This window comes from Mauremys mutica, chromosome 2, assembly GCF_020497125.1.
Source record: "Mauremys mutica isolate MM-2020 ecotype Southern chromosome 2, ASM2049712v1, whole genome shotgun sequence".
NCBI classification, from domain to species: domain Eukaryota; kingdom Metazoa; phylum Chordata; order Testudines; family Geoemydidae; genus Mauremys; species Mauremys mutica.
The window spans coordinates 246,005,599-246,029,558 of NC_059073.1; the positions used below are offsets into that span (position 1 = coordinate 246,005,599).

Sequence of the window (23,960 nt, forward strand, 5' to 3'; positions counted from 1 at the left end):
GGCCATAGTGTCTATGCAATGCATGAGTTTAGCATCTAGCAAAATTATGAATTAAAGCTCCCAGGCTCGTCTTTTGAATGTGTTGGGCAGGCTTCCTTTGAGGATAAGGTCTGAGAGATCAGATATAAAATGATCGCTTTGTGAAGTGTTCACACACACACACACACACACACACACAATATGTTTTTGTCTTTATCTTTTATGTAGTATATCAGCGACATGGAAAGGGCTGTGATCCCTGCCTGTTTTACTTTAGAATTGCAGGTTTCCGCTTACTTTTCACTTCCTTCTCAGAGAAACTCATGTGAAGTACATCAAAACACATCAAGAGTGAGAGAAACAACTGAATTATAGTTACTGTTATTAATGTACTGTTTACTTTAGAAGAAAGAAAATTCTTTTCTTTGATACTCTGTGCAAATGCTGCTGCATTGACACTGCTGCTGAAATCTACACTACAAGTGATGAAGCATACATTACAAAGGCTATGGTGCCTGACAATAAGCTCACAGAGGCCATGTCTTAATAGGCTGCCCAGAAAAGGGCTATATCTTTTGCTCTCCCAGAAATCAGTCCTCTCCCTATCAAACTGCCCTACACATCCAAATTTATCCCTTTGTCACTTCCATCATGTGGAGGTCTCAGCATAGTCTTCATTCTGTTTTGGGGATGCATGTGTGTCATTGTTCATTCCAGCACCATTCCTGGGGGGCTTTCCTGTATATAAAAAATGTAATGCCTCCCTGCAGTGTTACCATTTATATAACCAAAATATATATTTTATTTTTTATTTTAGACAATTATGGATTGGTATATAGAAGCATATCAAATTATTTACTTCAGCTCCACAAATAATGTCTACTGAAAAAGCAAAATACAGGATTTCTGAGTAATTTTATTTTAATCTAGCTTTACTTTTGGTCTGCCTGGTGGACATCTTGCTTTTGTAGTTACGTGTTCATACATTCAATCCCCCCTCTTCTTTCCCCCCCCCCGGAAGAAAATATTTTTGTCCTTCGATCTGTTAACCTCCCTCGCTTGGCTGACACTTCCAACTGGAAGAGGTTAAGTTTAGTTTACAGTAAGAAGGCTAAAACTTGTCTTCTATCCTTTTCCGTTTTAGGGAGTGGGAGGAAGTCCAGGAATGAGAAGGGAAAAATAATAGCAAGTGTTTGATATTCCTGTTTCCTTAGAAAATATACCAATAAAAGAGTATTTTTAAAATGAAAGCAAATGAAGTAAATACACTCAGCACTGATCTGATATTTCAAACCCTCAGATTCAATAACCATTCAGTCAAGTTCAACAATCAACTTCATCTTAGTAGCCTTATTTTTCAGAAGTGAAGCACCAGTTCCCCCTGAAACACTTCAACAACAGTAGAACTGCAATTTCTATTTTAAAACAAAATAAAAAAATACAGAAAAAATTTGCGTTACCCGGCCCACTGCAGCTATGTAACAAGGAGTAAGCCTGAATGATTTTAGACAACCATATTGTATCTAATATATTAGCAAACACTAACCAGCCATTTTGACAATTTGATGCAAAGTAGGTGCAGAAATATCTACATTCCATGATTTCATGGAAAATCTGGAAGTTGCTGAATTCATATTTATTCTAGAAGATAACTTAAACATTGGAAACCTGAAGTTGTCTAAAGGAAACAGGAAATCAGGTAGAAACAAGGAATTTTCATTATTAGGTTCAATGAGAAAGACAAGGTAGGTGAGAGCAGCAAAGAGTCCTGTGGCGCCTTATAGACTAACAGACGTTTTGGAGCATGAGCTTTCATGGGTAAATACCCACTTCGTGGGAGGTAGGTGAGGTTATATCTTTTATTGAACAAACTTCTATTGATGGATTGTACAAGCTATCAAGCTCTTAATTTAGAAGAATACATTGGAGGCTTGACAATGGACAACTGCATAGCCATGTTCAGCAGAGTTGTCTGTATCATTGAAGTCTATTATTTTAATGAACAATTTTGCTGTCAGAGGAAAGGGGGACTCCTAAATGTGAAACCACGCAAATTACAATGATTTCCTTGTTCAAGCTTGGTGATATGGGCTGCTAGACCTTTCTTCCTCACTGGTAAGCTCAGTGTAACGTCACCAGGTACCAAAAGGCAAAATAAGTTAGGCCACCCTAAGAAGTCAGAGGTCCTAGTGAGATGGGCATCCAGAGACATCAGGAAACACTAATGCCTGAAGAGCTCTCCCAACCCAGGGGAGAGAAGGACCATGGTAAAAAGTGTCATCAGTCTAGGGAGGAGCCAGTTGGATGCCACAGCTGAATTAACAAGCACAGCCCAAGAAGGAAGAGTGTGGGCCTCCTGTGCCAAAGAGAGAAAAGCCTGACAGGAAGTCTCCTTAGTCCCAAAGAGGAGGGAAGGGAAGACACCTGAACCTGAGGGAGAGCCTACAGGCCAGGTAGGCCAGGACTGAAATTCCCACAGCTTCCAAGAGGGGACTGAATCAATCTCCATCCTGAGGAGAGGGGGGAAAAGTCCCAAAGTTAGGAAGCCAAACCTAACAATTTAGCTCACTAATTAGACTAAAACAACTGAGATTACCTTTTTGAACTATTTACAAGGAAAAGCCAAAGAAGTCAGCAGAACACTGAAACTCCATCCTAGACCACAGGCTGTAAGAAGAAACTAAAATGGTGGCAGTCTGGCAGCGCCTTTTATGTCCTCAGTGAGGTGCATGAGGAGAGTGAGGGTGCATGTGCGGACCAGACACTGCAAGGGAAAATTTCTCTGGTCTTGGGCACATGAGCAACCTGAAATGCACTAAACATAGAGACAAGCACTCAAAGTTACAAAATATTAAATTAAAATAAACTATTACAATTCAATTCAATACACAAACATTTGTTCTATTAAATTACAAAGGCTGCCACAGCAACAAATCTTTCATCCAGGCTTTTGCAATCAGAGGTCAGATAATTTTTAAAGCTCTGACAGTAAGGGTGGGTGAGTACATTTTGTTCAGTCCAGTAAATTCATAACAGTTTGTAAGGCTTGTTTAACTCTTGCCTCCATTCGAATGATGGCTCATTAATATGTTAGCTTTTATAACATCCAACATACAACGTACTGCAGAATATTTTGGCCAACTTCAAAATTCAACCAAATATCAAGATGATGTTTTAAACTGCCTATTCATCAATGACATCAGCAACAGCAGTCCTCATACAAAAAAGGGATTAGTAGTTTAAACCCCTACTTGATTCTGTGATGGGATTCAGACATACAACCAGTGGCCTGAATAGTAAGCTGGTACATAAGACATGAAGTCAGGCTAGCACTATCATGGACACGGAGTCCTTTAAAGCCCAAACAAAGTACAAGCTATTTAACACTAAACATTCTCCACAGACGCTGAACAAGACTTCTCTCTTAAAGCAGGGGTTCTCCAACTGCATTGCACCATGACCCCCTTCCGACAACAAAAATGACTACATGACCCCAGGAAGGGGGGACCAAGCCTGAGCCTGCCCAAGCCCTGCCATCCTGGGCAGGGGGTGAAGCCAAAGCCCAAGCCCCATGCCCTGGGAGTGGGGGGGGGGAAGGGGGCAGAGCCAAAGCTCCAGGGCTTCAGCCCCAGACAGGGGGGCCTGTAATCTGAGCCCCGCCACCCACGGCTAAACCCCTCAGGTTTTGACCATGGGTGGTGGGGCTTGGGTTTCATCTTCAGCCCAGGCCCCAGTAAGTCTAACCCCAGCCCTGGTGACCCCATTAAAACAGGGTCCCGACCCACTGTTTGAGAACCGCTGTCTTAAAGGTAAAAACTTGGGGACCTACAAAGTTGACTTTGAAGGCTTGCATTTAGAAGCTGGGTTAACCTGAGTAAATTCTGGTTCCTGGTAAGCCTGAAGAACTGCAGAACTGCTGAGCTTCAGTTCATCTGCAAATTTGACACCATCAGCTCAGGATTAAACAAAGACTGTGAACGGCTAGCCAACTACAAAAGCAGTTTCTCCTCCCTTCGTTTTCACACCTCAACTGCTAGAAGAGGGCCTCATCCTCCCTGATTGAACTAACCTCGTTATCTCTAGCCTGCTTCTTGCATATATATATATATTAATTATACACACACACACACCCCTACCTACCTGCTCCTGGATATTTCCATTACATGCATCCGACGAAGCGGGTATTCACCCACGAAAGCTCATGCTCCAATACGTCTGTTAGTCTATAAGGTGCCACAGGACTCTTTACTGCTTTTACAGATCCAGACTAACACGGCTGCCCCTCTGATACTTGACTAAAAACGTGGGCAACTCCACAAGTTTAAGGATAAGATTGTACTCTTCAGTTACCTTTCTCCTATCTCACTCTCTATCTAATAGAATGAGATGTGTGTGTCTAATTTCTGAAAAATACAAGGAAAGCCACATGGCCCAGCACCTGATAATGTCCAACTTTTCTTGCCCATTTTAACAAAAACAAAAGAACCAAAAACACAAAAAAGTAAAGTGATTGGTTAATCTTAAATAGAGATTAGAGTAAAAACTACGTTTCTGCTTGAATTTAATAATTTATAATACTTAACAGAACTCTTTACAATCCGTTTCAAGAGTGGTGTTTTCCAAGAGTTAAAAATATTAGCTTTTGCACTCATCACTGAAATGGTCTGTCTTCATATTGTCATTCCCCAGGTCATTTTACCACCAATATTGTAAGTAATTAATAGATATTAGAAGCTCACCTTTCATTCACTGCTTTCAGGAGTAGCAAAAATTACAACAGCAAGAGGAGCTTCTGCTTTATTAAGGTTGCAGAAAAGAATACAGCACCTATTCATAATTTACTAGTTTGCCACCGACAGAAATTCACCTCAGTTATATTTTTAAAATGTGCTGATTAATTAAAATGATGAAGGATTATTGAAAACTTACTTTCTAAAAGCACAGAAATATTCTGAATTATGCAATACATTAGTAAGATCAAACTACCAAATTACAAAAACATCATACATAATTCTGAAAAAATTAGGGTATTTGTGATGATATTTTGAAAGAAAAGCCGCTGTTCTACTGCAGAGAGTTTAGTTGACACTTTGGACAAGATAATAAAATGCAAATGGACAGAACCAATTCATCAGGCAATTTTTGTCCTGTGATTTTATAGATTTTACCTGAGTAGCTTTATCTTTCATGCATGAAGGGTAGTGTACATGGGGATCACGAGGCCATTGTCCTGTGAGATATGGTCCTGTTATTGTGTCCAAAGAAGAGGTTCGCCTTATGGTACCAGAGGTTCTAACTTGCTGGGATTTTGGCCTGTCCACTGCAAAAAAGGAAAAAAGGTTATTCAAGATTTGATATGAAACATAACAAGCCAGATAAAACAAAAAGTAGTTTACCCTTAGCTTTAAGCATGAGAAAAAGATGTTTAAGCAAAATGTTTTTCGTTTAAATTGAAGACTGTCCTCACATCAAAACCATTTCCCCCTTTAAGTTAAGGTTGTATTTAAAATTGCCAAATTCATATTTTTGTAGCCCACTTTTAAAAGATTACTATATAATAAGGCAGCCTTTCAAGCCCTGAGAAGAAATTTTGGGAAAAATCAAGGAATTTTCTCCACTATCCCTCAGTACTCAGATATTGTCTTGCACCATAGGTACTCAAGATTTCCATAAGAATCTTATGGAAACCTTAAATGAGTAATATACAAAATATAAACTTATTTTCTTTATAAACATAAAATGATGGTGACACAAGTTTATTTCTTAATTTCAGTTTGTTCCCATTTTTCTTTCACTGCAGAACTTTCACTATTTCCAGCCTTCTACTACCTTGGGTGTTTTGAGACTATTGATATTCTTCTGTGGCTCCATCCAGCCTTTCCTGGAATAATGCTCCTCCTCCAGGTCTTTAACTGAAAGTAAGGTGTGACTAATCCTCTCTGAAATCTAAGCAGTAATTTTTTTATTTTATTTTTTTTAAACAAAAAGGTCACTGATAAAGTTCTGAGTTCAGGATACCTTCAACAACCTTGACATCTCCAAAATTATAGATCCTTTTAAATTAGGTTTCAGACAATGCCCTATCTGACAGCACTCAGAAAACATATAGGTGAGGTGAGCTCACATCAGTGGAAAGAGGTCTAAGATCTGTAGTAGCTCTGCCTTTCACACAGTGGATCACAAGGTGTCACTCAGGCTACGTCTACACTACTGCAGTAAGTTGACCTATGCTACGCAACTCCAGCTACGTGAACAACATAGCTGAAGTCAACATACCTTAGGTCGAGTTACCGCGGGGTCTACATTGCGGGGAGTCGACGGGAGAAAGCCTCCTGTCAACTTACCTTATTCTTCTCATCGGGAGGTAGAGTACCAGGGTCGACTGGCGAGCAATCTGCAGTTGATTTGGCGGGTCTTTACTAGACCTGCTAATCAACCACTCTCGGATCAATCTCAGAGCATCGATCCCCGCTGTAGTGTTAGACCAGCCCTCACACTCTATTTTTGGGATCTTGCAGAAGGAGTTACTTTAAGTTAACACCACTCATTCCATTCAAAGAGATCCCAGTGATCATCAATGAGTACCTTCAACTTCCAAGACCCTGACAGGCAGAGCGCCACCGGGAATCATCATATCACATCTAATTCAATTAGAAGAGTAAGTAGGGAGAGCACAAGATGCCACAGGCTCAGATGCAATCAATATTTGGACAGAAAATCTAAAAGTATCTTTTCAGCTAAAATATACCAATTCAAGCACTGTGTTCCTAGGGGAATTATAGGTCTAGATGAGGTGCAGCTAGCTATAGCTTGCTCCAGGCATGACTGATGTGATTCTGGAGGAAGGGCAAAACATTTTCATAGAGTCTTGGAATTTAAGGCCAAAAGGGATCACCAGATCTTCTAGTCTGACCTCCTGTATATCATAGGCCACCAACAGCACCCACATGTTAACTCCAACATATAGAATTAGACCAAGGTATTATAGTCCTCAGGAGGCTAAACTTGTGTGCCACAGGCAGGGAGTAAGATAGATGGATCAGTGCCTTAATGGCAGGGAATTAAGTGAGATATAATATCCAGATGATCCACCCCCACACTGCAGAAGGTGGGGAAAAAAAAAAGTCACTGCCAATCTGGCCTAGGGGAATACTCCTTCCCGATCCCACATATGGCAATCAGTTAGACCCTGAGCAAGAACCAGCCTGCCAAGGACCTGAGAGAGAAAATTATCAGTACCACCACAGATCACTGAACACTGCATTGGCTACCAACAGAATTCTGGTTAATTTCAAGGTCCTAGCCATCTTCAAAGACCTGAATGAACTATGGCCCAGTTATCTCTCCACTCTGTCCATATTAATATACTCAAATAAAAAGTGCTTTGGCTGACTGAGCCAAGATTTCAATTCTTCCTTCAAAACAATGTATTTGTACTTTATGTAACTTGGAAAAAAAAATCTGTTATATGGTTATTCCCCTTCTGATACAAGCTTCCTCTCCTGTCCAAGACAGTTGAGCTTTGCCTCTCTCACTGTAGATACTGGAAGCAGTTCACACTTGGTCACACTTCTTCTACTCTCACAACAGATGAATATTTCTAAAGCTGTACAAAAAGTGTAAACTCATCAGGGTGGATAAAAATAAATGATTTTTTAAATTTAAAAAAAAAGATTTTTTTAAATAAAATGCTTTTTGAGAAAAAAAAACTATCTAAAAGATATTTTAATTAAGATACATTATAGCTCAAAGAGATCTCATCATGGAATAGGGATTTAAATTCTAATTCTATAGTATGAGACAATATATTCATGTAATGTTTAAGAAAAGTTTTGTAAAGGAGTTCATGGATAGGAACCCAATCTTATGGTGTTCCACAGGCTTCTATATAGATTATTTAGGTTAATCTTTCTATCTACCCAATGGGACTCAGTGCTCAGACTATCAGAAATGCTTAGTTTTGCAGTTCTCAAACTGTGAATTTGTGTCTCCAGAGATAACATGCTTGTTAACAGCAAAAATGTTTTAAATAAAGTAATATAGAGAGGTGAGAAATAACAGACCTCAACCCTACTGTCCTTCTGCAAATTTGTGTACAGTCAATCTCTTACCTCTCTCTAAAAGTGCAAAGTTTCAAAAAGTTCAATGCATAGAAGATTTTTGGGGGCAGAACAGATCTGGACAAGGAGAAGAAGTCTGGAGATAAATGTGAGAAGGGAGGGACAGGCAGTAGAAACAAAAGTGAAACTGTTCGAACAGCATATTCCAGAAGTCTTGAGGTCTTTCTGAGTGTAGCCTTCATTGATTTAAGATCTATCCCCAGCAGGCCGTAAAAGAGACCCAGTTTGGGAATATTTTAATTAAGTTCCTCTAACTGTGGATAAGACAACCATGAGTGCAAAATGCAAACAGTGCAACAAAGAAATGCAAGGCCTGGCTGCCCGAATGAAACATCAAAAGTGTTCCTTCCCAGGAGGAAGCTGTGTTGAAGATGATGAAAGGAATACGTCTGAACATGCAGGATCTTCAGTTTGGTAAACTTTTTTTATTTCATACTTCTTTCTTAAGGACAGCTTGTCTTCCTTCTGGACTATTCTTGAATTCTCATGTTTGAGCAAAAAATATAGTTGTTACTTTATGGTACTATCATTTTAGATGCAGTGGTGATAAAAAATAAACAGCTGAAATAGATAGATCTTCCTTTTACAATTTCACCTTTAAAGTAGTAGTGAGTGTCACTGAATGCAACGAGTAATACTAAATGAGCAGTATGGTAATAGTAATTAAATAACTGCGTTGACTTATTTTGTTTAGGAGAATCCATCCTCAACATACAGGATTCTGAGGACTATCCACCTTCAAGATCACCATCGTTTTCTATAGTTTCAGAGTTATCTGCCAATGATAGTGTTTCAGTCGCATCATATATGTCACACAGCCACAGTATATCACCTGTAGCAAAACGAAAAAAATAAATAAATCTCCGCCATCCAGAAACAACCATTGACAAGTTTGTGATAAGAACCAGCAGATTACAAAAAGAGGTAATTGATGAAAAAACTGTCCAGTTTATTTATGCAACAAACTCTCCTTTCCATATGACTGAGAACCCACACTTCTTTAATATGGTTCAGTCATTACGACCAGGATACAGTCCACTCAACAGAGCAAATGTTGCAGGGAAATTGCTGGATAAAGTGTATGAAAGAGAAATTGAGCGGTGTGCAAAAAGTCTAGAGGGTGAAATTGTGAACCTGAATCTTGATGGGTGGAGCAATGTCCACAATGATCCTGTTGTATGTGCTTGTGTGACAACAGAAGGGAATGTATCAATTGTTTCTGTAAGGAAGATCTCAGAAAATGCACACACAGCAGAACACTTACAAGAAGGAGCAGTACAAGCTATAACAGACTGTGAAAAAAAATTCAAATGTCCAACACGCAGCTTGGTCACAGACAATGCTGCAAATATATCTAACATGAGAAGAAATTTAGACGAGAGTCCCAAGCTAACAACATACGGTTGCAGTGCTCATTTGATGCACCTCCTAGCCAAAGACTTCAACATTAGCCTTTATGTCTGGAACACTGAACACACGCTGAGTACCAGGAAGCCTATTTCTGTAGCCTTGAACAAAATGCTGGGAAATAGTTGTTTTATTGCTGACGCTGTTGAAATTTGGAAGGAACTGAGTGAGATCTTAAAAGAGAAATATGCAATGACAGAGTTAAATTACAAGCATCAAAAACAAAAACAAAAAAACCCACAAATGGGAAAGTCACACCAGTGAACTGGTGGAAGTCACTTAAGCACTTGGATTCAGAGACTGTTGAAGTGATAATCTCACTTTTAACAGCAGTAGCTTCTTCTGCCGGTGTAAAAAGAATATTTTCTTCCTTTGGACTAATTCATTCCAAATTGAGAAATCGTTTGGGAGCTGAAAAAGCAGAAGAGCTTGTTTTTCTGTTCCAAATTATGAACAAACAGGAAAATGAAGGTGAAGATGACTGAGTTAGTTGCAGAAGCCAATATTTTTTAAGTTTCTCATGTTGACCTGGCTGACACACTTAAATGAAATATTTAAATAAAAACAAAACAAAAATTAAATTGATTATTTATTTTAACAAAAACAAACCTGATTTTAAAAAACTTCATGCTTGTTTTGTTAAAATATTGTTTGCTGTTGAAGAAAAAAAAATCCAGAATACATAATGTTGTTGTTTTAGTTAAATACAACAATTTAAATATCTGTCTTGTGATGTTATGATAAATATGGAAATATACCTATCTCATAGAATTGGAAGGGACCCTGAAAGATCATTGAGTCCAGCCCCCTGCCTTCACTAGCAGGACCAAGATCCCTAAATAGCCCCCTTGAGGACTGAACTCACAACCCTGGGTTTAGCAGGCCAATGCTCAAACCACTGAGCTATCCCTCCCCGAAAATTCTCCTTCTAATACACATGGCAAGAAAATCCTCCAAATAGTAATGATTAACCTGTTGAACTGAAGATAGTTCACCTCCCAATGACTTCATAAATATCTGCTTCAATTACCTTTGGTAAATGAAATAAGCAAACAATCATTCATTTTCTGATATAGCTGTAAAATTAATCTGAAAAGTTTTCAAAATAAGTCACTTAAAAATGTATAGTGTGTACCTTCTAAAAATGAAACCTACATCTATCTCTGAGTTGTGAAGAGTATGTATTAAGGTTATAACAACCAACAAGAATACACTTTTATGTAGAAATCATGATTAAATCGAGTCTTCCTGATTAGTGATTTAAATCATGATTTACATCCATTTGATTTAAATCAAATCCACCCTGAAACTCAAACATAGATTAAGTAGAACTTAATAATGGTTTAATTATATTAACTCTCTGAAGAGGCCATCTTACTGAGCCTGTAAGATCTTCTCAAATGAAGATGACCTCTCACCAGTTTGAGACAAATGAGATGTAAAGTCCAGTAAAGTGAAGTTAGTAAGAAGAGCCAAACCCAGAAAGATACAAGTTCCGCCATCGCTAAAATTAGTAGTATTAGTCTATTTTGGGACCACCACATACAGCACTTTCCTGCCAAGAAGTTTTGCAGAAACTTTCAACCCAATGTTGATGGATGACCGGGGATAGTTTTGCAGACTCTCTATAGTAGCTGATGGAGATTCTGTCCAGGCGGCTACTGCAGAACACATTGAATAGGCCCTTGGAAACAGTTTATCTGCAGCTGAATATGTTTCAATGCCACAGCACTCAATCCACTAGACTATGGAGAATCTGAATACTTTCAGACACAGCCATTTGGGATGTAAATGAATAAGGATGATGTTTTTTCTGAATTGATCAGTTCTATTAAGATATATTTTTCCATATTCTCAAATCTAGATGGTACCACACTCTGTTTTGGAGGCTTAAGTTTAGAGCAAAACAAAGGAAGAAGAATTTTCTGTGAGATGTAGAAGAAAGAGTTAGCGTCGGTTATAAATGATTCTATGGCATGAAGAGAACACCTTTTCCTAGTGGAAGACACAGTGAAGGCTCAAGTCTTCTAAATGCAAAGATTCTGATGATGCATTATTAATGTGACTGAAACCAAACAGCATGTCTTTGTGGAAACAGATAATCAGATGATATTGGTCTGAACTGACAGATCACAAGAGCCTGTAGTAATGGGAGAACACTTGGGAAAAGTAGGCATAACTGTTGGTTTTGATAGATTTGCTTCCTTAAGGGAGCTCAATACTACTGAATAGTCTGCCAGAGCCTTGCATAAAGAATGCATTTATGACCTACTGTTGAGATTCGATACAATGGTCTTAGGGTACTCTGCACTATGGAAACTGTATCAGTGTAGCTGCATCGCTTGGATCACCATAACCCCATAATATAGAGACAGTCTGCACCAGCAGAAGGGATTTTCCATCAGTGCGGAACATCACCTCCACAAACAAAGGTAGCTACATTGTCAGAAGCATTCTTCCATCAACATAGCTGTGTCAACACTAGTGGTTAGGTCGACATAGCTATGCCGGTCCGAGGTGTGGATTTTTCATACCTCTAACCAATGTAGCTTTGTCAACCTAACTTTTGAGTGCAGCCAAGCCTTTAGATCAGGTCTTGATTATCCTATAAGAAATTCCAGATTCTCATAAAGAAGCCAAATTTGACATCAGAATCTGAGATGTCAAACATACTTGTTCTCAGCCTAGTCTCAGCAATGCGTTCTTGGTATATGCTTGGAGTGTGCACCTTCTAAACTCCCCACCCAGAGGGGCAAGCCCCCCTAGAATGTGCCTTATAGAAGGGGGGGTCAGACCCCCCCATAGAGGGCCAGGGTCTCCCCAGATTGTAATGTGCACCAAGAACCCCCCCAGATCATGGGGAGCAGGGATCAGACATCCTCAGGAGGGCAGTGATCCTCTGCTCACATTAAGAAGTTAGGGAGTGGGATGTGGATACTCGCAGAAAGGCAACCCCGTCCCCCAACCCAGTTCACATGAAGTACGGCAGCTTCCCCCCACAAGATCCTGGTGGGTGTGCACACGAGGGGGGCAGGGTGTGGGGATCAAATATCCCTGGGAGGTGTCAATGACTCCTAGATCACATGAAGAGGTGAGGGAATGGGGCTCAGACAATCCCAGAAAGACAAGCCCCCTCCAGAACCTGCTTCACTGGGGAGGGAAGGGGGGGGAGTAGGGATGGCAGTCAAACCCCTGCTCAAAATTGGCCCAGATCCTGGTGTGTACACACGGGTTGGGGGGGGTAGAGCAGAGCTTAGACACCAGTCAGGGGGACCCCCAGATCCCAGTTCAAATGGGAGGTAGGAATGGGGCTCAGAGACCTTCCCCTGAAAAGGAAGCTCCCTCCAGAACCTGACTTACATGAAGGGGGTGCCACATCTCTGTAGGTGGGCTGGGGCCCCCAGATCATGATACACATGGGAGAGGGGAATGCAGGGCTGACAGGTGCCCCTACATATATTCTCCCCCAGTCCTGCTGTCACTTAACCCCATGTCTCCCTTCCCAGTGCCCAACCCATCCCATCTCACCTCCCCATCACTTGATCCCTCAACCCTTCCCCCTATTCTTTAATCTTTCACCTCTAACCATCCTCCCCTCTCGGCAAGCATTGGGTTGTGTAGTTAAAAAAAAATCAATACCTTTTGAATATAATGCTGCCCTGTGATTACATTTGCCTCAAATAAAAATCCCCTTTGATACGAAGCAGTGTACCTACTTTTTTCCCCTTCAAATTTCTGCCCTGGTTTAGATTTGAACTCATAGTGCTTGGGTTCACTGTCTCTGATATTTCATCAGAGCTTTTGTGATAAACAGGTGTTTTTCCAGATTGTTATCCTCTCTCACTGCCCCTGAACAATGTAATTCCTTTAGCTCACCATTTACTGTGAAAAGCTTCTGACTCTACACTAAACTAAAGAAGCAGTTTTTTCCCCTCAATGATGCTTAAATTTGATTTTCACCCAAGAGTTGGTTGCCATGCACTCTGTTGTCCCGTCTCCCCCCCACCACCACCCCCCCACCCGTGCAAGGAGTCCATTTCTATTTGTAAGCAAAAATCGATTGCCAAAATGTCAACTTCAAGAAAAGCCATTAATAGCTTAAAAATCCCTTGGTCAAATGACCCCAAAATTTGCTCACTAATAGAACCCCGCCCTCTATGAGGCATACCAAATTTCAAGACAATCCAAGTAACAGTGTAGGTTTTAGAAGAGTTGAGCTTGAAACAGAAATCTGGTCTTAAGGTTAACTATTAGCAGGGTGAATAAAACACTTAAAATCTATTCATGGTTTGTCATCAGGCTCTCCGGAAAATTTTTATTCTATTCCAATATAATTCACATGCAGTTACAAGGTGGGTTTTTTTTAAATCGGTTTGCAATGGGAATAAAAATAAAATGTGTGTGTTGCACAAAACTCTTTTCCTCAAATGAACATTCATATCTGTTTGAATAATGGAGTAGATTATTAGCTAGTAGAAAAATAGCCAAGTTGATATATGGCTACTGCCCGACTTCTGCCTCCCCCCAAGTATTTGCCTAAGTAGTTATAGCAACCTGAGAGAGTTATGAGTCCAAATTATTCTGTACTTGGCTGGCTGACTGAAGGCAAAGTCCATTTATAGTACAGTTATGTGACTGCAGACTTATCCTCAGGATAGTGCTCCAATTTAAATATTAAGATTTTATTAGGAAAAAATGTTCTAGTTCTTATGGTTGTGAAGAAATCTTCCGAAAGTGGAGATTATAAGTTGATGCAATTATTTCTGCCTTAGACTGTGAACAGCCTGAAAATGGCATATACAGCTACCAAGAGATTAAAGTGATAAAATTTGGCCTGATGTCCTTTCATCAAGTAATACTAGGTCATCCAGTTTTGTTCTGGTTGGACAGAAAGCCACATGGTTTGATGTGGTTGCAGAACTTGGTGCCTTTCCAGGTGATGAGTGAGTCTAATATTAAAGTTTCTATTTTAGGTATAGCGTTTTGAAATATGGCTTAAATCTCCCTTGTCTAGATTATAGTTGGGTGCTGGTTATCCAGTTTGGCTGGATAGTGCTCTCCCTTTAAATTAATTAGTTGCTATTACTGTGATAACTGAAATTGCTGACAGTCTTTTTATCTTTCCTTGTTATTTCAATGCACCCTGTATATACTGTTGCTATAAACATTCTGCTGGCAGTTATTTTGCTAGTTTAGCTGGCACACCTGTGCATAACACTTTCACCCTATATGAAATAGGCATCCTTAATATAGTGACTATTGTACCACAAAATTCAAGACTTCAAATATTTGCATTAGACACACAAGGTGGGTTGAAAGCTTGTCTCTCACACTAACGGAAGTTGGTCAAATAAAAGGTATTACCTCACCCACCTTGCCTCTCTAATGTCCTCTGAATGACGCAGCTACAACTACACCACATACAGCATTTCAACTGACATTTAACATTTTCTGGAAACTACACCACAAGTTGGCAGCAAATCTATTAATTTCCCTTGTGCTCTGATTAGAAAACAAATCTAAATTGCCTCAAATGCTCAATCTAAATTCAATGGCTTTTTTTTTAAGCTCAGTCTGCGAAAATTATCCCCCATGACATGTGTTGCACTATTTGAAATTATGCAATATATACTAAAAATTAAAAACCAGGTTTATGGCAGAAGTGTCAGTGAATAAACTTTGGATGGTGTAACAGTTAAGGACATTTTTTTTCCCTTTTAAGAAACTGTCAGCTAACTATGCTGATGAAAATAGAATAGAATTTAGGTTTATAATTGGAGAGTTGCCATTTTAAGGTCAAATCTATCTTTATAGAACTAAATTTCAATTCTGAGGCTTATAGCCGGCCCCTGCTTAATTGTGACAGTTGATAACACAATGCTCCTGCTCATTCTCTCTTATAAAACCTTACTCTCATTGGTCCATTCTGGCTTATGTTCATTCAGTACTTCCTCTGTGTACCTGATGATTTCTCAAGGAAGACTCTCTCTTTGCTCAAGAAAAAAAGTACAAACACATTTCAAACACTTGGTTTTCTTCCCAGAAAAAAATTTAAGCTGCTGATGTAGAAAGCAGAAATTTCTCATGGGTAAGAATATAATCAACCAGCTTCAAAGGTAATGTATATTTTTGAAACATCTGTAGAAAGTAGTGTCAGTAATCTGTATACGTGAATTGTTAATGGTGGCCGATATCGAGCCAACTCAGGAGGGTATGTGAATTTTCATAGTTGCTAATCTTAGGTGCTATCCACATACACTCTAGGACTAACATTGTTAACTCAAGTTGTATGTTGGTGTGAAAGACAATACATTATTTAAAACATTTACTTTTTAAAAAATTACTTTAAATGAATTGATAAACTGAAAAACTCTGTTTCCTCAAAGAAGAAAATTAATTCTATTAAGACAATTGGTCTGCTTCTTAGCTGCTGACCTACTGGCAGTACAAACTATGTTATGGTGAGAATAACTGTAAAAGAAACTTAACCTAATATTATAGGTCAAGGATAAAGTATTGTAAATATCACATTAAATCCCCAGAAGCAAATCATTTCAAACTTTGTGCATTTCACTTACTTGACACATTGGATACTGAAGCATGTGAGTACATAGGCACACTGAGATCAGTTAAAGGCTTGGTCAGTTCAAAGTACCAAATGTCAAAGTTGGGAGGTGGGTTATGTTGATTTATTCTGAACTGTTGAGCCTTATCAGAGCTCTCAATGTAAATAGAACTGAATTAAGAGCATAACTTCTGAATTGTATAGTGTACATAATGAAGCAAAGTCATTTTATGGAGTACTGTATAGTATACAGCGTACACAGTGACAGAGGAGAAGCTGACTTTAAATAATTGGTCTCCAGCTGCCCTAGATGAATTATAGCTGTATAGCCCTACTCATGCTCCCAGGGAAGATGTAACAGAGGAATGAGGATTTCCTATTTCACCTAAAAATATTGGGCTGTTATCAACAGCTGCCACTGTGGGTCATCATGCCATAAGTATTGGACTGTCATTCCCAAGTGCTGCTGTGGGTCACTATGCCCTAATAACTAGTTTATTGTTCCCAGTTTTTGGTGTGGGATGGCATACCTCGCCACCATCTCTATCTTCTTCAATACTAGAAGAGTGATTCAGAAGGGCAGGGTGTGTGGGGAGGAGTGGTCTCTGCAAATTGGTCAAGAATGATATAGTAGGGCTCTCCCAGAAGTCTCAGTTGTCTTCATAGCCTTCACTTAGGATCTCCTGCCATAGGGCCTGCTCTTGCATCTCAAACCATCCTACATGAACTGGACAATGGGAAAGATTATTCATTTGGAGGAATATCCTATAGTGTCCTACATGGCCTATGCATGAGTTTAGAAAGATGTGAGGTCCACAGTGAAGAGTTAGGCTGATGCAGTTACATTACTCGGGAGTGTGAAAAAGCCATGCGCACTGAGCGCCATAGTTAAGCCGACCTAGAGTCCCTGAGTAGACAGCACTAGGTCAACAGAAGAATTATTTCCTCTGCCTAGCTCTCGGGGAGGCGGATTAACTACAGTAAAGGTGAATTAACTACAGAATCTCGCCCACTGGCAGAGGTAGGTTCTCCCATTACTGTAGTTAATCCACCTCCTCAAGGAGCAGGAGCTATGCATAGGAAAGAATTTTTCTGTAAACCTAGTGCTGTCTACACAGGGACTTGGATCGGCTTACCTATGCTGCTCAGTACGTGTGGTTTTTTCCACACTCCTGAGCGATGTAGCTGGGTTGATTTAATTTTCTAGTGCAAGGGTGGGGACCCTTTTTTCTATCAGGGGCCACTGACCCACAGAGGGGAAAAAAAAATCAGTCATGGGCGACACAGAGCCCTGGGGGGAGAGGGGGGGAAAGAGGCTTGGGGCTTCCCCCCGTAGCAGGGCGAGCTGGCACTTGCGGCTCCAGAAATGAGGGGTTATGGGTGCGGTAGGGGAATCCAGGCAGGGGATTAGGATGTGGAGGTGGTGAGGGCTCCAGCTGAGGGAGTGGGCTCTGGGGTGGGGCTGGGGATGAGGGGTTTGGGGTGCAGGAGGGGGCTCAGGGCTGGGGCAGAGAGTTGGAGTGCAGGGTCCAAGAGGGAGTTTGGGTGTGGGAGGGGGTTCCGAGCTGGGTAAGGAGGTTCCCGGTCGGCGGCGCAGCGGGACTAAGGCACGCTCCCTGCATGCCCTGGCTCTGCACTGCTTCCAGAAGTGGCCCCCATGTCCAGTCCCTAGGTGAAAAAGACCAGGGGGCTCTGCGCTGTGCGTATTGTCCGCAGCTCCCACTGGCCGCAGTTTCCAACTGATGGGAGCTGCGGAGCTGGCGCTGGGGCAGCACGCGGAGTTTCCCTGATTGCCCCTGCTCCTAGGGGCTGCAGGGACATACTGGTCTCTTCTGAGAGCTGTACAGAGCTGAATGGATTTTTAATGGTCTGGCAACCCCAGCTTCCCCCTCAGCAAGGCGAGCCAGTGCTTGCAGCTCCAGCCCCGTGGGCAGCACCAAGGCTTGGGGCTTTCAGCCCATGACACGGAGACTTGCTGCGGGCCAGATGAAATGAAGCAGCGGGCCGGATCTGGCCGATGGACCATAGGTTCTCCACCCGTTCTAGTGTACAGCAACCGATACCCTCAAACACTCCAAAATTTGGGGGTGAGATGGGGGGAGAAAGGAAACAGTAACTGACATGAACTGAGTAGTTCACCAGCTCAGCACTGTTGTTTCAGATTGTATTTACCTCGATCAGGTAATTCCTTTGAAAGATCAATCTAAGATTTGAATTGCATATTGGAAAACATAATCCCAACTGTACATACAAAATGATTGGCTCTAAATTAGCTGTTACCACTCGGGTCATGGTGGATAGTTGCTTGAAAACATCTGCTCAATATGCAGCGGCAGTCACAAAAGCTAACAAAATGTTAGGAACAGGATAGAAAATAAGATAGTAAACATCATAATGCCACTATATACATCAGTGGTACTCTCATACCTTGAATACTGTGTGCAATTCTGGTCACCTCATCTCAAAAAGATATTAGAACTGGAAAAGGTACAGAAGAAGGGCAACAAAAATTATTAGGGGTATGGAACAGCTTCCATATGAGGAGAGATTAAAAACTAGTACTGTTCATCTTGGAAAAGAGACAACTAAGAGGGATACGATAGATGTCTATAAAATCATGAATGATGTGGAGGAAGTGAATATGGAAATGTTATTTATCCTTTCATATAAACACAAAAGAGTCAGGGGTCACCTGTTGAAATGAATAGGCAGGAGGTTTAAAAACAAACATAAGGAAGTACTTCTTCACACAATGCACTGTCAACCTGCAGAACTTGTTGCCAGGGATGATGTGAAGGCCAAAAGCATCACTGGTTTCAAAAAAGAATTAGATAAGTCCATGGAGAATAGGTCTATCAATGGCTATTAGCCAAGATGGTCATGGAGGCAAGGTAACAGGAGAGGCAAGAGGAAGACTGACAGCCAGAGGAAGGCAGATGTGGGAAAGAGAAGAGGGCAGGGGATAGTATGGTATTTACCAAATATGGTTTTTAACAGGAAAAATCAGTTTCTACCATGTTGCAAAAACTAGTTAGTCCCTGTTTAAGGCTTTTCTATTTTTAAAACTGTTTAGTTAATGCACTCCAAATTACACTTCGTTTCTGTTAAACGTTCAAATTGTGTTACATAAAGGCAGTACATTCGTAGATTAATTTAGGGTCATATAAATAAAAAGCAAATCTGCAGTGGGTGTAATAATATATGTAATTGAAATCCTGGAGATCAGAATGTCTGTATACATTTTGGTTCGGTATTTTTTACAAGGAAATTATACATGTCATGACTCATATTACAATTTCCAATACTGTAAAAACAAAAGTCAAAAACATTCAATTATATGAAAAAAAATGCAGGGTTTTAGACTTGAAGCATTAAGAAATCAGAAGCATGCTTACTACCGGACCAGACTCATTTGGCCATGCAGCATTCTGTAACAGAAGACCAATTCTGATGTAGTAGCTAGACCAAGCATATATCTCGGTTTTGAATAGATGTATCCCAAGTTTGAAAAGCTTTGATCTATGCTTGCTGAACTTGCTGGACACTGATGCAATTATGTTTCCCAGTTTAAACTGGTATTTACCGGCGCCCTGTTCTAAACTAGTTTTTCCTGGGAAATTGCCAACACTGGAAGAGGGACAGGGAAGGGCAATACTATCAGCAGTAGAACTAGGAAAATTTCTTCCAGAGATCTAAGGATTATAGTGATAAACCTCCCTTATTCTTCATTCTCATTGACTCTACCCAAGAATTGTTTGGGGAATACATGTGAGGGAATACATGAAACAGTAGCTCTGAGAAATGAAAACTACCCTAATTCATTTCAATAACGTGTTAACACTAAAACCTAACAATGGCTATTTAAATGTCAACATTTTAATTGACATCAATCGTTATTTTAAGCAGAAACATCTAGTTAGTATGCCTTTACCATAACGACCGAGTATTCAGTAGGAAAAGATGTATTTTAAACACGTTAGCTAATGTGTTAAAATCATTGCATAGTCAAGGCTAGTTGCTGTTTTACCACATGTAGACATGACCAATCACTTCAAACTGAAACTGCACTATGAAGAGACAAGAAGTATTGAGCTGGGGTAATAATGAAAACAGGTCTAACATCAGGGTGGATAAAAATCAATTTTATTTTAAAAAAAAATCAGATTTAAATTGGATTTTTTTGATAAAATTCAATTTATTCATAAATGATCTGGAGAAAGGGGTAAACAGTGAGGTGGCAAAGTTGGCAGATGATACTAAACTACTCAAGATAGTTAAGACCAAAGCAGATTGTGAAGAACTTCAAAAAGATCTCACAATACTAAGTGATTGGGCAACAAAATGGCAAATGAAATTTAATGTGGATAAATGTAAAGTAATGCACATTGGAAAAAATAACTCCAACTATACATACAATATGATGGGGGCTAATTTAGCTACAACGAGTCAGGAAAAAGATCTTGGAGTCATCGTGGATAGTTCTCTGAAGATGTCCACGCAGTGTGCAGAGGCAGTCAAAAAAGCAAACAGGATGTTACGAATCATTAAAAAGGGGATAGAGAATAAGACTGAGAATATATTATTGCCCTTATATAAATCTATGGTATGCCCACATCTCGAATACTGTGTACAGATGTGGTCTCCTCACCTCAAAAAAGATATTCTAGCACTAGAAAAGGTTCAGAAAAGGGCAACTAAAATGATTAGGGGTTTGGAGAGGGTCCCATACGAGGAAAGATTAAAGAGGCTAGGACTCTTCAGCTTGGAAAAGAGAAGACTAAGGGGGGATATGATAGAGGTATATAAAATCATGAGTGATGCTGAGAAAGTGGATAAGGAAAAGGTATTTACTTATTCCCATAATACAAGAACTAGGGGTCACCAAATGAAATTAATAAATAGGCAGCAGGTTTAAAACAAATAGAAGGAAGTTCTTCACGCAGCGCAGTCAACTTGTGGAACTCCTTACCTGAGGATGTTGTGAAGGCTAAGACTATAACAATGTTTAAAAGGGAACTGGATAAATTCATGGTGGCTATTAGCCAGGATGGGTAAGAATGGTGTCCCTAGCCTCTGTTAATCAGAGGATGGAGATGGATGGCAGGAGAGAGATCACTTGATCATTGCCTGTTAGGTTCACTCCCTCTGGGGCACCTGGCATTGGCCACTGTCGGTAGACAGATACTGGGCTAGATGGACCTTTGGTCTGACCCGGTACGGACATTCTTATGTTCTTAATTAAGATACATTATAGCTCAAATATATCTCATCATGGAATAGGGATTATAAATTCTAATTCTATAGTATGAGAATATATTCATGTAATGTTTAAGAAGTTTTGTAAAGGAGTTCCAATAGTTCATGGATTAGAGACCCAATCTTACGGTGTTCCACAGACTTCTGTATAGATTATTTAGGTTAATCATTCTATCTAACTAATGGGACTTGGTATCTTCTAGACTGAGCACTATCAGAGCTGCTTAGTTTTGCAGTTCTCAAACTGTGGATTTGTATCTCCAGAGGTAACATGCTTGTTAACAGCAAAAATGTTTTTTAAATAAATATATAGAGGTGAGACATAGACCTCAACTCTATCGTCCCTTTGCAAATTTGTGTACACCAGAGTCAATCCCTTACCTCTCTCTAAAAGTGCAAAGTTTCAAAAAGTTCAGTGAACAGAAGATGCAGGTGTGAAATCAGGAAGGCCAAATCACACTTGGAGTTGCAGCTAGCCGGAGATGTTAGGAGTAACAAGAAGGGTTTCTTCAGGTATGTTAGCAACAAGAAGAAAGTCAAGGAAAGTGTGGGCCCCTTGCTGAATGAGGGAGGGAACCTAGTGACAGAGGATGTGGAGAAAGCTAGTGTACTCAATGCTTTTTTTGCCTCTGTCTTCACAGACAATGTCAGCTCCCAGACAGCTGCACTCTGCAGCACGGTATGGGGAGGAGGTGACCAGCTCTCTGTGGAGAAAGAAGTAGTTCGGGACTATTTAGAAAAGCTGGACAAGCACAAGGCCATGGGGCCAGATGCACTGCATCCGAGGGTGCTAAAGGAGCTGGCCGATGAGATTGCAGAGCCATTGGCCATTATCTTTGAAAAATCATGGCCATCGGGGGAGGTCCCGGATGACTGGAAAAAAGCTAATGTAGTGCCCATCTTTAAAAAAGGGAAGAAGGAAGATCCAGGGAACTACAGGCCAGTCAGTCTCACCTCAGTCCCTGGAAAAATCATGGAACAGGTCCTCAAGGAATCAATTCTGAACTACTTAAAGGAGGGGAAAGTGATCAGGAACAGTCAGCATGGATTCACCAAGGGCAAGTCATGCCTGACTAACCTAATTGCCTTCTATGGTGAGATATCTGGCTCTGTGGATGAGGGGAAAGCAGTGGATGTGCTATTTCTGGACTTTAGCAAAGCTTTTGATACAGTCTCCCACAGTATTCTTGCCAGCAAGTTAAAAGAAGTCTGGGCTGGATGAATGGACGGTAAGGTGGATAGAAAACTGGCTAGATGGCCGGGCTCAACGGGTAGTGATCAATGGTTCCATGTCTAGTTGGCAGCCGGTATCAAATGGAGTGCCCCAAGGGTCGGTGCTGGGGCCGCTTTTGTTCAATATCTTCATTAACGATCTGGAGGATGGTGTGGACTGCACCCTTAGCAAGTCTGCAGATGACACTAAACTGGGAGGAGTGGTTGATACGCTGGAGGGTAAGGATAGGATACAGAGGGACCTAGACAAATTAGAGGATTGGGCCAAAAGAAATATGATGAGGTTCAACAAGGACAAGTGCAGAGTCCTGCATTTAGGACGGAAGAATCCCATGCACTGCTATAGACTAGGGACCGAGTGGCTGGGCAGCAGTTCTGCAGAAAGGGACCTAGGGGTTACAGTGGATGAAAAGCTGAATATGAGTCAACAGTGTGCCCTTGTTGCCAAGAAGGCTAATGGCATTTTGGGTTGTATAAGTAGGGGAATTTCCAGCAGATCGAGGGATGTGATCATTCCCCTCTATTCAGCACTGGTGAGGCCTCATTTGGAGTACTGTATCCAGTTTTGGGCCCCACACTACAAGAAGGATGTGGATAAATTGGAGAGAGTCCAGCGGAGGGCAAAAAAAATGATTAGGGGGCTGGAGCACATGACTTATGAGGAGAGGCTGAGGGAACTGAGATTGTTTAGCCTGCAGAAGAGAAGAATGAGGGGGGATTTGATAGCTGCTTTCAACTACCTGAAAGAGGGTTCCAAAGAGGATGGATCTAGACTGTTCTCAGTGGTAGATGACAAAACAAGAAGTAATGGTCTCAAGTTGCAGAGGGGGAGGTTTAGGTTGGACATTAGGAAAAACTTTTTCACTAGTGTAGGGTGGTGAAGCACTGGAATGGGTTACCTAGGGAGGTGGTGGAATCTCCTTCCTTAGAGGTTTTTAAGGTCAGGCTTGACAAAGCCCTGGCTGGGATGATTTAGTTGGGTTTGATCCTGCTTTGAGCAGGGGGTTCGACTAGATGACCTCCTGAGGTCCCTTCCAACCCTGAGATTCTATGATTCTAAGATTGTTGGGGGTGGAATAGATCTGGACAAGGAGAAGAAGTCTGGAAATAAATGTGAGAAGCGAGGGACATATGCTTGTGTGTTACAATATTGTATGTCTGCTGTAGAAGAAAAAAATCCAGAATACTTTGTTGTTGTTTTAGTTAAATAAAACAATGTAAATGTCTGTCTCGTGATGTTCTCCTCCTAATACAGCATGGCAAGAAAATCCTCCAAATATTAATGATTAACCTGTTGAATTAGAGATAGTTCACCTCCCAATGACTTCATAAATATCTGCTTCAATCACCTTTGGTAAATGAAATAACCAAACAATCATTCATTTTCTGATATAGCTGTA

General features: G+C 40.6%; 1 protein-coding gene and 1 long non-coding RNA gene across 3 annotated transcripts in view; one reads left to right on the top strand and one right to left on the bottom strand.

Moving 5' to 3' along the window:
- LOC123363809 overlaps window positions 1-5,863 on the top strand; it is a 37,503-nt gene extending 31,640 nt beyond the window's left edge. Inside the window, exon 3 of the long non-coding RNA XR_006576902.1 lies at window positions 5,780-5,863. This is a non-coding gene — a long non-coding RNA (uncharacterized LOC123363809). The remainder of the gene's footprint in view (window positions 1-5,779) is intronic.
- Window positions 1-23,960, bottom strand: part of GLCCI1 (glucocorticoid induced 1) — a 111,873-nt gene that overhangs the window by 80,821 nt on the left and 7,092 nt on the right. For both annotated transcript variants that reach the window (XM_045005211.1, XM_045005210.1), the window contains exon 2: window positions 5,148-5,299. In XM_045005211.1, the coding sequence (XP_044861146.1) occupies window positions 5,148-5,299 (152 nt within the window). The remainder of the gene's footprint in view (window positions 1-5,147; window positions 5,300-23,960) is intronic.